The 14,218-nt window shown below is 54.6% G+C and overlaps 1 protein-coding gene and 1 long non-coding RNA gene across 4 annotated transcripts in view; one reads left to right on the forward strand and one right to left on the reverse strand.

The window, feature by feature from the left end:
- Window positions 1-14,218, forward strand: part of LOC102906362 (GRB2-related adapter protein) — a 32,563-nt gene that overhangs the window by 11,654 nt on the left and 6,691 nt on the right. For 2 of the 3 annotated variants that reach the window (XM_076542524.1, XM_006973573.4), the window contains 3 exons: window positions 391-585; window positions 7,463-7,560; window positions 11,523-11,645. In XM_076542524.1, coding sequence (XP_076398639.1) covers window positions 508-585; window positions 7,463-7,560; window positions 11,523-11,645 — 299 coding nt within the window. In that variant the 5' untranslated portion in view covers window positions 391-507. The remainder of the gene's footprint in view (window positions 1-390; window positions 586-7,462; window positions 7,561-11,522; window positions 11,646-14,218) is intronic. The other variant, XM_076542525.1, reaches the window with a different exon arrangement.
- Window positions 12,122-12,991, reverse strand: LOC143266876 (uncharacterized). Its single transcript, XR_013041676.1, has 2 exons — window positions 12,810-12,991; window positions 12,122-12,374 (listed from the first exon to the last, which is right to left on the reverse strand). It is a non-coding gene; the product is annotated as an uncharacterized LOC143266876 (long non-coding RNA).

Consider the following 14,218-nt stretch of genomic DNA (forward strand, 5'->3'; position numbering starts at 1 on the left):
AGGTGGTTCTGGTGCCCACTGCATACAAAAGCAGGCTTAGCAGGCCATGGTAAGCAAACCAGTAAGCAGGGTTTCTCCATGGTCTCTGCTTCAGTTCCTGCCTCCAGGTTCCTGCCTTGGCTTCCGTGATGGAGTATGACCTGTACACCAAACAAACATCTTCCTCTCGGGTTGCTCTTGGTCATGGTGTTTATCACAGCAATAGAAACCCTATAGAAGACAAGTAAGAAATGTAGAGGTGCGAGACAGAGGCCAAGCACGGGATGGCTCTGCACCTTCCATCGTGAAGGCACCCGGACTCCCCCACAGCCAAAGTGGGTATGTGAGCACACCCTCCCTGAGCTGTGACATGGGTGACATGTCTCTGCTTCCTGTTTCTCCCCCCTCAAGAGCAGTTTCCGGCTCCAGCTTCAAAAGAACAAACACTCAAAACAAAGGAAGTGGTCCTCAACCGCAGGAAGCAGGAAGTGTCTGCTGGGTCCTCGGCTGAAGCCCAGGGACAGTGGGATGGAGTCCGTGGCCCTGTACAGCTTCCAGGCCACAGAGAGTGACGAGCTGGCCTTCAACAAGGGGGACACACTCAAGGTACAGAGGGCTGGAGCCAGGCTGAGGGGGCTGATGGGGGATGGGGTTGGAATCAGGGCCCAGGATGGCTCTGGGAGTCTGGGCTATGAGGGACAGGCTCAGTTCAGCCACCTCTGCCCACCTCAGTCTCCCCATCTAGGAAATGGGAATAGTATTAGTGGTCCTTCCTTTGGGGTCCTTGTGAGAGTTTGAGGCAGCGGCCATAGTGCCTGATAGGAGTTTCTTGAATCCCCAGTTTTCTAAGTTAAAACAAAAAAGTTTAAAAGGTTTTGAGATGAGTAATAGGATGAGAGCTACGGAGAGAGGGTGTGTGTGTGTGTGTGTGTGTGTGTGTGTGTGTGTGTGTGTGTGTGTGTGTGTGTGAGAGAGAGAGAGAGAGAGAGAGAGAGAGAGAGAGAGAGGAGACCATGTGTGTGTGAGAGAGGTGGTCCAGAATAAGCAGACATCCTAACCTAACGGGGCTAGAAGATCTGGGATTTAAATGTCTCGCAGTCATGTGGGGAAAAGGAAAACAGAATGACAGACGTCATTTGCTCTCACCTGGGCCCCTCTGGATCGAAATGGTGGCCTTCCACGTTGTTAGACGGATGAATGTGTGAAACTTCTAGTAGGAATGTCCTTACTTGGACATTTGCGTGCCATGCAAGAGCCCAGGAGCCACAGTCAAGATCTGGGGAGTGGTCACGCTTGATCGTGGGTCCTGGAATGCTAATAGCCCATCCTGTGCCCTCCATGGCCCTTCCAGTGACACACTGCAGCAGCAGGCACAGGGCTAGGTGGCTACCATCCTGAGTCTGGCCCCAAGATTCAAGCATGGGGACAGCCTCTTTGAAGCCATCCTGTGCATGGGACCCAGGCTCAGTGTGGAGCTCCTGGGTGTGGAAGGCCATTGCCTGGGTGCAGTGAATCGCGGCGTGGGGAGGTATCTGCACGTCCTTAGCGTGAAATGGCGTCTCGACCACCATCGCTTTAACTCTTGGGCCTTTGTTCAGTCGCTTGGGTGTCTGAAGCTCTAAGCTGGGGTTCAAAGGTTGGTATGAGTCTAAAGCAGCCACATATATTTGTGGCAGCCCCTTCTCCAAGGCTGGGCGCTGGCATCTGTAGCTACCTAAGCTGTTGGCCCTGGGTCCTCGGCACTCAACCACTTTGGCCTGGGAAGGGCCTGGAAGTGGGGATGGGGGGACTCTGTGCAGATCCAAGTTTACTTCATAGGCCTCAGCTACTCCAGAGATCGGCCTGGGGGATGTCCTCACACACACTTGAGGCTGGAGGGGAAGTGGCCCACAGGAAGTAGGAATGCTGTGGAGACGATTCCAGCCCAGGCTCAGAGGACCCAGGGAGGTCCCTGGGGGTAATTCTGTGAAAACTGACGGCCTCCTCCTTCACAGACTCCCAAGATGAGCAGAGAAACACTTGCTAAGCGTCTACTGAGGGGGTTGGGGATTTAGCTCAGTGGTAGAGCGCTTGCCTAGCAAATGCAAGGCCCTGGATGCGGTCCTCGGCTCTGAAAAAAAAAAAAAAAAAAAAACCGGGGTGGGGGTGGGGAGTCCATCTGCCCGAAGAAGCCCATGAGAATGGGGACCTGGAAGCACAGTCAACTTCGGTGAGGGGGTGCAGAGAAAGCAGAAGAGGTTCCTGTCACGCTCAGGGGGCCACGGGTAGTTGGCAGACCTTGGGGGGCTGCTTCCCCCTTTATTCATTTGACAAGCACTGGGCTACTCAGCCAAGCTTCGGGCAAGGGCACAGGCAGGGTGGCAGGAGCCTAGGGGCTGGGGGGGTTTGTGTGGAAACCCAGGCGCCTAAAGAACTGGCCGGGCAAAGAGCCTGGGGAAGAGCGAGCACCCGGCTCTGCCTGCCGACACAGCTCTCTCAAAAGCCCTGAGGCGGGACCTTGACCTGTTGGAAGAGTTGACGAAAGTGGGAGAGGGAGGGAGGAGTCCGGGCCTGTCCGGCGAGCCGAAAGGACGCAAAGGGGGCTCAGGCTAAGAAAGAGCTTCATGACCCACACGACGACAGTGTGTAAAGAGCTCTTTCGTCTTGTTTTTTGAGACAGGGCCTCACTATGTAGCACTGGCTGTTCTGGAACTCACTATGTAGACCAGGTGGGCCTTGAACTCAGAGATCAGCCTGCTTCTGCCTCCCCCATTGCTGGACTTGAAGGCGTTAGACACCACATCCGGCTTTAAAGAGCTCTTCGAAAGTACACACACACACACACACACACACACACACACACACACATACACTAATATATATATAGTCACAAATGGAAAACCAGACAAGGGACACAAACAGAAACTTGCCCCAGAACTTGCCCCAGAAACCATGTGAGCAGGTAGCTGCCCAGAAGCATCAATGACAGACACTGTGTGACTGGTGTCCACTGCCCACTCTGCATGACTTCACTGTATTTTAATTAATTTACTGTTTTGAGACAGAACATCGCTATGTAGCCCTGGCTGGCCTGGAACCCAGGGACCTGCCTTCCTCTGCCTCTCTCTCCAGAGTGCTGTAACTAAACGTGTTCACCACCATGGCCAGGGCTTTACTTTAAAAACTTCCTTTTGAAAAAAAAAAAACAACCAAACAAACAAAACCTCCAAGGTGGTTGGGAGCGTGGAGAGGTGTGTACTTCCTTGTGGGGTGGCAGATGGGTGAAGTGACAGATGGACATCCGGGAAACATATAAAAAGCTTTCAGTGTTTGCATTGGGCCTTGGTGGCATGTTCCTGTAGCACTCGCGGTGTTGAAGCAGGAGGATTACTTGAGCCTAGGAGCTTGCCTGGACCATTGAGAGTCCTGTCTCAAAACGAATAAATGAGAGAATAAAACAATCTGCTGTATGGCCCAGAAACTCCCCTTCATAGCCAGACAGACACCTTTCTTCCATCAGCCAGGACTCTGGAGCATCTGGCAGGTCTCAGGTCCTGGTCTAGACTCCAGCTAATGGTCAGAAAGCAGACAGCCAGGCAGGCAGGGTTGCCGCTTCCAGGCAGCTGGTGCTCGGGTGGTGGACGCAGCACATATTAGATACAGAAGTAAACCGGAGTGGGCGTGGTAGCACAGCCAGTGACCCCAGCCCTCGGGAGCTTGAGGGTGTAGTCCTACCGCTCTCCAGCCGGGTGGGGATTGGGAGGAAACCCATCCTCCTCACCCCAGAGCACCGGAAATCACTGAGGGTGCACAATTGTCAGGACTGTTCCCGTGCAACGTCACATTCTTTTTGTTAATTGGCTTGTTTTCTTCCTTTTGGTAAAAGTATACTTATTTATTGGGGGGGGGGGTGCGGTGCGGTGCGGGTGCCACAGGGTACGTGTAGAAGTCAGAGAACAGCTTAGGGGAATCAGTTCTCTCTTGCGACCATGTGGGTCCAGGGACTGAACCTAGGTCGTCAAGCTTGGTAACAAGCACTTTTATCTGCTGAGCTCTCTCCCTGGACCTCTTTCTGGTTTTTGAGACGAGGTCTTCCTGTGAGGCCCAGGCAGCCTTGAATTCACTATGTAGCCCAGGCTAGCCTCAAACCTACAGTGATCCTCCTGCCCCACCTCCTCAGTGCTGGAATAGAGGCTCATGCACTAGAGCCCCGCCCCTTTTCTCTTACAGGCCAGGGGTGAACTCAGGACCTTGTGTATACTAGGCAATCACCTACCTCTGGGTTTGTATCGATTTTCACCAGCTGTGCTTTGGACTGGCAGGGAAACTGTACAGATGAAAGGGTGTATCCCCACGGAGGCAGCCAGCTGCCAGCAGCCAGCTCTGGTTATGATGAACTGGATTGCTATATTAGTACTGACCACCACACATCTAGACTTCCTAACGATTTCGATTTGTTAATATATATTTGTTAATATATTGCGTTAGAGATTATTCAGTATCTTCATTCTGAGATTTTTGGCATTGCTTTGAATCTGACCTCAGAGTACTTCGCCACCTCACTGGAGTCTCCCCCTGCTGTCTGTAACTTAAAAACATTACAGACATGTTTACTGCAGCTGTACTTCCTCTCTGGCCAGGGCTACACTGTGTGCTGCTGTCCAGCCCCTCCCCTTGGGCTCTGGTGGGTGTTACCATGTCAGGCCAAGTGGTTCCAGCTTGCAGGTGGAACACAGCTTCCTCTCCAGGTGCTGCTCAGTAAATCTAGGTGGAAACCCCGTGGCCTATAGGCTAGCTTGGGACATGTGGCCCTGAGTGACTCTTATCAGGGATGAAGGTCCTCTTTGGCAGGCAGTGCTTACAAGTAGATAGCACCTGCCACTGCTGGAGAAAGAGCATGGCACCTCTCTCTCTCTCTCTCTCTCTCTCTCTCTCTCTCTCTCTCTCTCTCTCTCTCTCTCTCACACACACACACACACACACACACACACACACACACACACACACACACACACACACACGGAGTCTCTCCATGATTAGCTTGCCCCAGAGACCCAGACAGACAGCCCCCCTGGGAAGCGGATGGCACTCGTGTATCCTAGCAGCCTGCCCCTGGGTCCTTCCAACTCGGACTCTTATCTTGAATCTGAGCATCTCTTCTCGCCCCCAAGGGCCTCTCCTCTGGTCATGGAGCTAGCACAGTGCTCTTCAGTACATGCTGCTCTCCCTGCCTCTAGCCCACAGCCAGACATGCTAGCCTCCTTTTAAGGGGACAAAGTTGGGTCCATCTCAGAGCCTTTGCCCTGGCTATTCCCCTTTTCCCTCTACCCTCTACCGTTCCCCCTAGCTTTTCACCATTGCTTTCTTTCTTTCTTTCTTTCTTTCTTTCTTTCTTTCTTTCTTTCTTTCTTTCTTTCTTTCTTTCTTTCTTTCTTTCTCTCTCTCTCTCTCCCTCCCTCCCTCCCTCCTTCTCTCTCTCTTTCTTTCTTTCTTTCTTTCTTTCTTTCTTTCTTTCTTTCTTTCTCTCTCTCTCTCTCTCTCTCCCTCCCTCCCTCCCTCCTTCTCTCTCTCTTTCTTTCTTCTTTCTTTCTTTCTTTCTTTCTTTCTTTCTTTCTTTCTTTCTTTCTCTTTTTCCTGCCTCAGCCTTCTAAGTGCTGGGGTGACAAGCCTGGGCCACCAAACTAGCTGGTTCCCTCTTGTAAACTGGGGCATCTCCAGAGAGGCCTCTGTGTGCCCCTTTGGCAGCTCCTTGTCCAAACGCTAGTTCCCACGGCTCTCCCCACTGCACGAAGCGGCTGTTCCTTTGTCTCCTCGCTTCTTCACAGCACTACCGCCCCTGGCGCACAGGTTCCTATTACCCCTGCATCTCTAGGACTCCTTCGCTGTCTGCACCCAGTGGGTGCGCAGTAAAGAGCTGTCTCTGCATCTGGGGACAGTAGGAAGACCAGCGGCGGCAGGTAGGGCTAGTGCTGGGGCAGACCGCTCTCTGCTTGACCTGGGAAGCACTGCTACCCTGAAGTGAGTTCTCTGGGGGGAATCCCCAAAGCTCCACAGGTCTGGGGCTCCATCAGCAGTAAGAATTCAGCAAGGTAAGCGTAGCAGCAGCCCTGGTCTCCGTAAAGAGACGACTGGAAACAGAACAGCACATGGCAGAGGTTACGGGCACAGTGGTCACGTGGGTACTACAGCCTAAGACATTGCATGGTGCTGGCCACAGCTGTGCCCATGCAACAGACTAGGACAGCAGCAGCAGTCAGAGCTCAAGAGCGCCGGCTAGGGCTGCTAGCTCCAGCTGTGGCCACATCGGGTGGAATTTTGTTTCATTTTGAGTGAAAGTGCTCCTGAGCCAGCTACCTGCTTCCGTCTGCCCAGCGCTGCTGACCTTGTTCAGGCCAGGAAGGAAGGAAAAGTTCAGTCTGGCTCCAGTGCCTCCCAGGGGGACTCAGGCCTGAACTGAAGCACAAGCCCAGCAGCCTTCCGGGTGCTTCTCACTTGGGGATCATACTTAAACACGTCTGCGTGCCTGTTTCTATCACTCTGGTGCCGGGGGGGGGGGGGGGGGGGGGGGGGGGGGGGAGCCAGCTCTGCTGTGACTTCTAACCAGAGAGGAGTCTCAGGCTTGGCTCCAGGTACAAAGCAGGAGTAGAGTGGGGGTGAAAGCCAGGAGTGGGCCAAAGCCTCCAAGACCAGCGTTTCCAAAGGCCCAGGCCAGCTGTATGCTGTGCCGGATTGGCCGAGTTCGCTCCTTCTCTGCACCTGTCTGTGAAACAGCGCTCGGTGACGTCAGCTTCTTCAAGCTGCTTGAGAACTGGGGGAGCACAGGGCAAATGTACCCACGGGACGAAGTGTGCTGTCCCCTCCCCAGGCTTGCTTCCCACCCTTTTAGTGGGTGACACAGTGACTCTCTGTCCACTTCAGGCTAGTCCACCTGGGGTGACAAGGCCATGCAGGCTTGCTTGGAGAGTGTCTATGGGATCCAAGCATCTGGGCCAGAACCTGGGAACTGGCTTCATCAGAACACAGGCTCTTTTGTCTGTTCCCATATTCCTGACCCTCACGGTCATCCCAAACACTAAATGCATGTGACCCAGTCTAGCCACCTGTTGGGGCTCGCTGACTCCTCTGGGAGCCTCCAACTTCATGTCACACCTCAGTGGTCATTGATTGGCTGCTCTGGGCTCCTGTAATCGTAATCAAAAGAGCTAAGGACCACAAGTCTACTCCCTTTCCCCGAGGCCCCTGGGGCACCCTGGGGGTCTGGATGGTAGGGCATAGAGGCTGTGATGCCCCGTGCCATAACCATAAACCTGCATGGGTTAGGTGGCCTCACCAGGAGGCACAGGCCTCCTGTGGATGACCATCTGCCTGCCTGCAGGCTGCCTTGGCCTGTGGAATGCAACAGGTCCTCATCCAGGGCTCTGCCCTCTGTGAAAGGCCTGGGAACCACTGCAGACAGCAGGGACATCAGCGGGTGGCTAAGTGGCCATGTTGCTCCTGCCTACAGATCCTGAACATGGAAGATGACCAGAACTGGTACAAGGCCGAGCTCCGAGGAGCCGAGGGTTTTGTCCCCAAGAACTACATCCGTGTAAAGCCACACCCGTGAGTAGTCTCCACTCCCCCTATCCACCTGGAGGCCATGCAACCTCACCATGCCCTGCCAGAGCCAAGCTGCCTGGGATGGCCCTGGGTACAGCACAGCCTGAGGAGATGGACACTGGCCAGCGGGGGCTTGGGGAGGCTAGGAGTACAGTCTGGCCCAGATGTCTCGGGCCTGGGACCTAGGTCAGGGTCTTAGGAGGTGGCATGAAGCATCTCAGAATGTCTGGACAGCCAAAAAGTCCTTGAACACCAGCCAGATATACCTTAAGTGGCATCTGGGTCATTGTTCTGGTTCCAGGGAGCCAGGCACAGAGACAGAGGGATCAGAACTGTGGGAGACACGGGGCACAGAAAGATCATGTGGAAAGGCAGGCAGCGTTAGGGTACCTCTCTGAAGGGTGGCAATGAGTGAGACCCTGGGGGGTGTATAGGAGTTGGCTGTATAGACAATGTACAGATGTGTAGGCAAAGGCAGTGGCTTATGGCATTTTCAGGGGAAGGTGGAAAGTGGGAGGAAGCCAGGAAGAGCCTCAGGTGCTGAGCCATGGGAGTGCCTGGACAGGAGGGGGGGGGGGCTCAATCAGCAGGTGGGAGCTGTGTGTCTGGGTGGAAGGGGAGGAGGTGCAGGGTGGGGCCCAAAGGGTATTTCCTCTTTGTCTTTTTTCTGCTTGTTTCCAAAAGTGCTGCCACCTCCGGCTTCCTGTGCCGAACATGGCCTGTTTGGGGTCCCCATCCCCAACCACTCTGCTGGGTCCCAGGCCTTCCTGCCAGGCACACCCAAACCCAGAGGCAGCTGAAGGAGGACACAGGGAAAGAGAGAAAAGCATGTAGCTCAGGTGTTAGCCAAGCCAGGTCTGAGGCATGCCGAGCTAAGGTTGGGGTCACCTGGGTGGCCTCAGGGAGGACATCAGGCAAAGGCCAGAAGGCTGGATGGAGAGCCTGAACGGCTGAGCAGCCCTGACCCAGAGCCAGGAGAGGAATTAATTGCAAGGACTGAAGTCCAGGGTCAGGCTGTCATGAAGGCCAGGAAGAAGGAGGGTCCAACGGGGTACTCAAGGAACCCAAGCCTCTGGTAGCCTGGAGGGCAGCTCTGGTCACCTGTATTTAGACCAGGAAGGGTCATGATCAGGTGTTAGCCAGATCCTAAGGAGCCTGCTGAGTAATCTTAGGCCAGCTTGGTAATCTTGGGCCCTGCCCTAGCCCGAAACAGCTGTGGGGGGACATCCCCTCTTGGATGTGAAGGCCCTGAATGTGGGGGTGCAGAGCGAGGGCTGTAATCCTAGAAGGCCTATGCCACTTTTTCCCTGAGCCCCAGGATTCCCTCTGTCTCTGAAGGCACTGTACTCTCAGTGGAGCTGAAGGGTAGTGAGGTGACTGGGGCTGGGGGGGTGGCTTCTCAGGAAAAGCATAGGCCCCTGGGCCTCCAGGTTGGAATAGAAGTTTGCCAGGGAAGACAGAGACAGGCCCAGGGAGGCGTGGGAGGTAGGGAATGCCCATGTTATCATAATGGCAGCTGGAAACGCCTCTGGGTAGCTGTTCCTCCAGCTGCCCAACTGTGCCTAAGTAGGAACTATCAACACCGTCTTACTGACCAGTAGAGGCAACAGGGACTGGGTGGTTTATCCAGGATCACTTAGCCGGCAAGAGGCAAGCTGGGATTGCAGCTAGATGGTCGAGGCTCTTCATGAGCCTGCGGAGAGGGACAGAAAGCCTGTGAGTGAGAGCAGCTGTGTGTGGGCGGCGGTGAACCTCAGACATGCTAAGCAGCCTCTCAGGAGACCTCAGGCCTCCCCGAGTTCAGTTTCCACATCAGTACAAGAAGCAACATGGCCAGGCGGTGGTGTCGCACGCCTTTAATCCTAGCACTCGTGAGGCAGAGCCAGGTAGATCTCTGTGAGTTCGAGGCCAGCCTGGTCTACAGAGCGAGATCCAGGACAGCCACCAAAAAAAAAAAAAAAAAAAAAAAAAGAAGAAGCAAATGTTGTAGTCAAAGGAGGAGTGAAGAGAACTGAGTGTTAGAACTCCAGGGAGCGAGTGTCCCTGTCCTTCATGCATGTGAACCCTTTCCTCTATGACTCACAGTCCCCTAGATCCCGTCCCCTATGACCCTGTCACCCCAGCGGTCCCAACCTCTGCTGTTTGGAGACTATAGTAATCAGGGTTCTCTAAAGTAACAGAATTTATAGCATGAATCTCCCCCATCCCCCCTTTCTCTCTCTCTCTCTCTCTCTCTCTCTCTCTCTCTCTCTCTCTCTCTCTCTCTCTCTCTGTGTGTGTGTGTGTGTGTGTGTGTGTGTGTGTGTGTGTGTGTGTGTGATTTATTAGAACAGGCTATGGTCCAGTTAATCCAACAATGTCTGGCTATGAATGCAAAGTCCAAGAATCCAGTAGTTGTTCAGTCCACGAGGATGGATGTCTCAACTGGTCTTCAGTCTATGCTGGAATCCCAAAGTAGGCTCTAATGCCAGAAGGAATAAACTTGCTAGCAAGCAGGCAGAGAGCAAATGCTTCCTTCTTCCATGTCCTTATATATAAGCTTCCAGCAGAAGGCATGGCCCAGACTAAAGGTGGGTTTTCCCAGCTCCAAAGATCTAGATTAGGGATATGGATCAGAAGTAGATCTTCCCACTTCAAATTGAGCAAAAATCCCTCATAGGTGTTCCCTCTATTTGGGGGGTTTAGTTAATTCCAGATGTAGTCAAACTGACAACCAAGAATAGTCATCACAGAGACCCGATTCCAATGTGTGGGTTTGGGAGTCACAGCAAGGCGTGGCAGGCAGTCTCCCATTCCTGAGGACCCCCCACTTCCCAGGGAATCCTCTCTAGATCTCAGCCCGCTAGCCTAGGCCCTGGGGTCAGTAAACTGAGAGCAGCTGGCTAGACAGGCTATTGAGTCTGCTCCTGCCTCGCGAGACTCAAAGACTTAGCAGATGCAGTCCTGTACCCAATCTGCTCCTACCTGGGGAGGGGCACAGGGGAGGAGGACACTAGCGTTGATGTCATCCTTATTTCTTTGTGGTGTGAGGACAAGCATGGAGCCTCACATGCGCCAGGCCAGCATCCCACCACTGACCCACACCCTAGCACAGTTTTACACCCTTTAACTTTTTAAAATCTGGCCTTGGCCAGTGAGATGCCTCAATGGTTAAAGGCACTTGCCACCAAGCCTGATAACTTGAATTTAGTCTCTAGGACTCAAATGGTGGAAGGAGTGAACTGACAGGTTGTCCTCTGGCCTGTATAGATGTGGTATGGGCACTCCTGCATAGGTGCGTGCCTGCACATAAATAAATAAATTTTGATGTAAAAAAAAAAAATCAAGACTACCTCAGTGGTTAAGAGCGCATCCTGACACAGCAGTGGTGGCACACGGCTTTAATCTCAGTACTCAGGAGGCAAAGGCAGGTGGATCTGAGTTCGAGGCCAGCCTGGTCTATAGAATGGGTTTCAAGGCAGCAAGAGCAACACAGAGAAACCCTGTCTTGCAAAACAACAACAAAAAAAGAGTGCATACTGCTCTTGCAGGAAACCCATGTTCCGTTCCCAGCGCCTACATCAGGCAACTGACAACCACCTGTGACTCCAGCTCCAAGGGATCTATCTACACCCTCTTCTAGACTCATGCGCACATACCCCCCAACACACATATATAATACATATAATTTAAAAAATAATAAAAAGACCTTCTCCCTCTACAAGTCTGCCTGGGATGTGCGGGCTGGTGGCGCCCAGGAGCCTGGCTTTTGTTTGTCCTGGGTGTGGGTTTGCCCGGCCTGGCAGGGAGCAGCAGGGACAGGTTGTCTCCGCTCTTTTTGGCCTCTGCTGTGTGACCTTGGTTTTCTTCCCCATTTCTCAACTTCCCCCATGTGAAAAATAAGACGAGGATACCAGGGACAGAGGGCCAGCCCTGCCCCGCGCTAACAGACAGACACCTGCTGACACGGTCCCCTCTCTGCACAGGTGGTACTCGGGCAGGATTTCTCGGCAGCTGGCTGAAGAGATTCTGATGAAGCGGAACCACTTAGGAGCCTTCCTGATCCGGGAGAGCGAGAGCTCCCCTGGCCAGTTCTCTGTCTCTGTGAAGTGAGCTCCGGGGTCGGGGGGGTCCAGGCGGGGTGGGGGGTGAGGGGTGGGGGGTGAGGGGTGGGGGGTAGGGGGCACAGACTTGGCAGGGCCGCTGGCTGGGTAAAGGGCTCAGAAGCAAGCGGTGGTCTGAGTCCTGAAAAGCACAGGGAAGTGCTGGGGGCAGACCGGGTGTACCCTCAGGGGCCAGTCCAAGAAGGCCAGACTTCCCACCTGAGCAGCAAGCAAGCTGTGGAGGCTTCCTAGTTAGAAGGGGAGTGATGCCCCATGGGGTCCCAGGCTGGTGCCCGGAGAGTTCCTGGCAGGGTTCCACTCTATGGCAATGCTGTTGAGGGGACAGACCTCGGGGCCAGGCACTTCTAATTCTGACACTGTCATCTCGCGGCTGTGTGGCGTGGGACCAGCCGTTTAACCTCTCTGAGCCTGTCTCCTCAGAGGTGAACTAGGTCATTGCAAGAATGAGCGAGTCAGCACACTTGCAGCAGAATGTAGTGTTTACTCCCAGAGGGAGGAACTCACACCTTATAAGACAGGGCCCGGCTGCTGAACTGGGCACTGCGTGGCTTATTAAGATGAGCACTGTAGCCCTTCAGCCTGGTCCAGCAGAATCGGACTGAGGGCAGCAGGGTCAGCTCCTGGCTGCCAGCTCTGGCAGGTTATTGGCTTCTAAGTTGGGCCAGGCTGGCTGGAAAGTGGGAAACGACGCTGAAGGGGACGAAAGTGGCCGCGCTGTGGGGACAGAAATGAGGAAACACACGCATCAGGAGGTTAAACAGGGAAGGCTGCTGGGGTCTCTGAGCTGGGAGACTTTAGACTTTCAGGCAGAGAGAGCTGCAGTGCAAAGCCCCGGGGTGGGATGCCCTGACTTGTGCTAGAACCCTGAAGCCAGGTGGTGGGAGCAGCAGAAGCGGAGGCAGGGCCAGGCTCACTCTCAAAGACAGGGGGGCCCCATGGCCGAGAGCCTGGCACACAGCTTGGTTTTTCTCTCAGAGAAATAAGGAGCCACGAGGGGTTCCGTAACAGGTCCCCCTGGTGGCTGTGAGGAGGAAGGGCTTGAGGGGTGGGGTGAGGCAGCAGGCCGCAGGCCTCGGATTGGGCTCAGTGCGCTAGGGGAGAGTGCTGTGGAGGCCTGAGAGGCGACATGGCTCAGGACAGCAGGCCTACCTGCTGGATCTGCTCAGTTGTCTCACTGCTCCGGAAGCACTGGAACGAGACAGGCTACTGTGCTAAAGGGACAGAGGAAGGTGTGGCCTGTGTGTGGCTTTTCAAGGACGCTTGCTCCCAGGCCAGGCTTGACCTCTGGCCAGTGGCATTTCCACAACAGGCATCCCGAGGATCAGGGCGGTGTGTAGAAGGCCCCGCTGCTCCTGTGGACTGCTGCCCCTTCCTTCCGCTCCGATGGCCTGTGGGAGCTCTGAAACCCACCCCAGTGGGGGAGCTACAGCCCTGGGGGCACAGCCTGGGCCACAATCACGTGGTCTGTCTCCTGCAGCTGCTTATCAGCCACCCCAAAAGTGCAGCAGCCATTGGCTACTCCAGGAGGGTCCGTCACATCTCCAAGCCTTCTTACCTATCTGGCGCTGTTTGCTCAGGAGGGTCCTGAAGCTGTCCTGTACATCCCCCCCACCCCTTGACTCCCTGCAGGCCACGGCAGGAAGTGACTCCTAGGGGTGACACCCACCAGGCAGCTAGGCCACCCTCAGTAACTTCTGGAAGCTTCCCCACGTCCCAAGGTCGTCTAGCCAAGCAGGGGCACCCAGACACAGATCAAGCCTAGAGAAGGAACAGGGAGGAAGCTGATCCACCACCACACTCCTTTAGAGCTCCCCAGAGACCCAGGCTGCCTGGGCAGATCTTGGAGGGTGGCCCTGACTTGGGCACCCTGGGATAGGGGCAGAAGGACAGGAGCCAGGGGGTATGATGGGATACACATAGACCCGGAACTTCCACCATGAGCAGGTGCAGGAGGAAGTCCAAAAACAAAGGACACACTCCAAGAGGAGGAGAGGCAGCTGTCAGGTCTTAGGCATGTGTGGGAGCTCTGCTAGGGGCTGGGGGTGTCAGGCAGAGGAACAGCATGTATGACGATCCAGAGGTTGTACACTGAGGACTATTTGGATGGATCATGCCTGATCGAAGGGGAGATGGCAGTGCTCTGGGGCAGTTTTTCATAGGGGGAGCTCGGCCAATGCGCGGTGCTCAATGAAACCCTGGCACACACCCCACAGTCCCTTCCCAAGGAGTCCTGGCCCAGCGTCCATGTTAGGCTCGGCCAGTGCTTCCCCAGCTCGGGGCTGTGATTGCACATGGGACCACCAGGTGGCCATCTCCACCCTGAGACAGACTCATGTATCTGTTAGGATCCCAGACCCGGAGTGAGTCCCAGCTGTGACGCCCTCCTAGCCCCGAAATGCAGGCAAGTTATCCTGTGTTGTAGACACTGGTATGAACAGAGCTGTGGTCTAGATGCACACTGCATAACTGTGGTCTGAGGTGGAGGTGCTCCTGGAGGGAGACCACTTTTGACTCTGTTACCCTTGCCCAGGGCTTTCTGAAAGACAAACTGACTGGGG

This window comes from Peromyscus maniculatus, chromosome 8 (genome assembly GCF_049852395.1).
Source record: "Peromyscus maniculatus bairdii isolate BWxNUB_F1_BW_parent chromosome 8, HU_Pman_BW_mat_3.1, whole genome shotgun sequence".
NCBI lineage: Eukaryota > Metazoa > Chordata > Mammalia > Rodentia > Cricetidae > Peromyscus > Peromyscus maniculatus.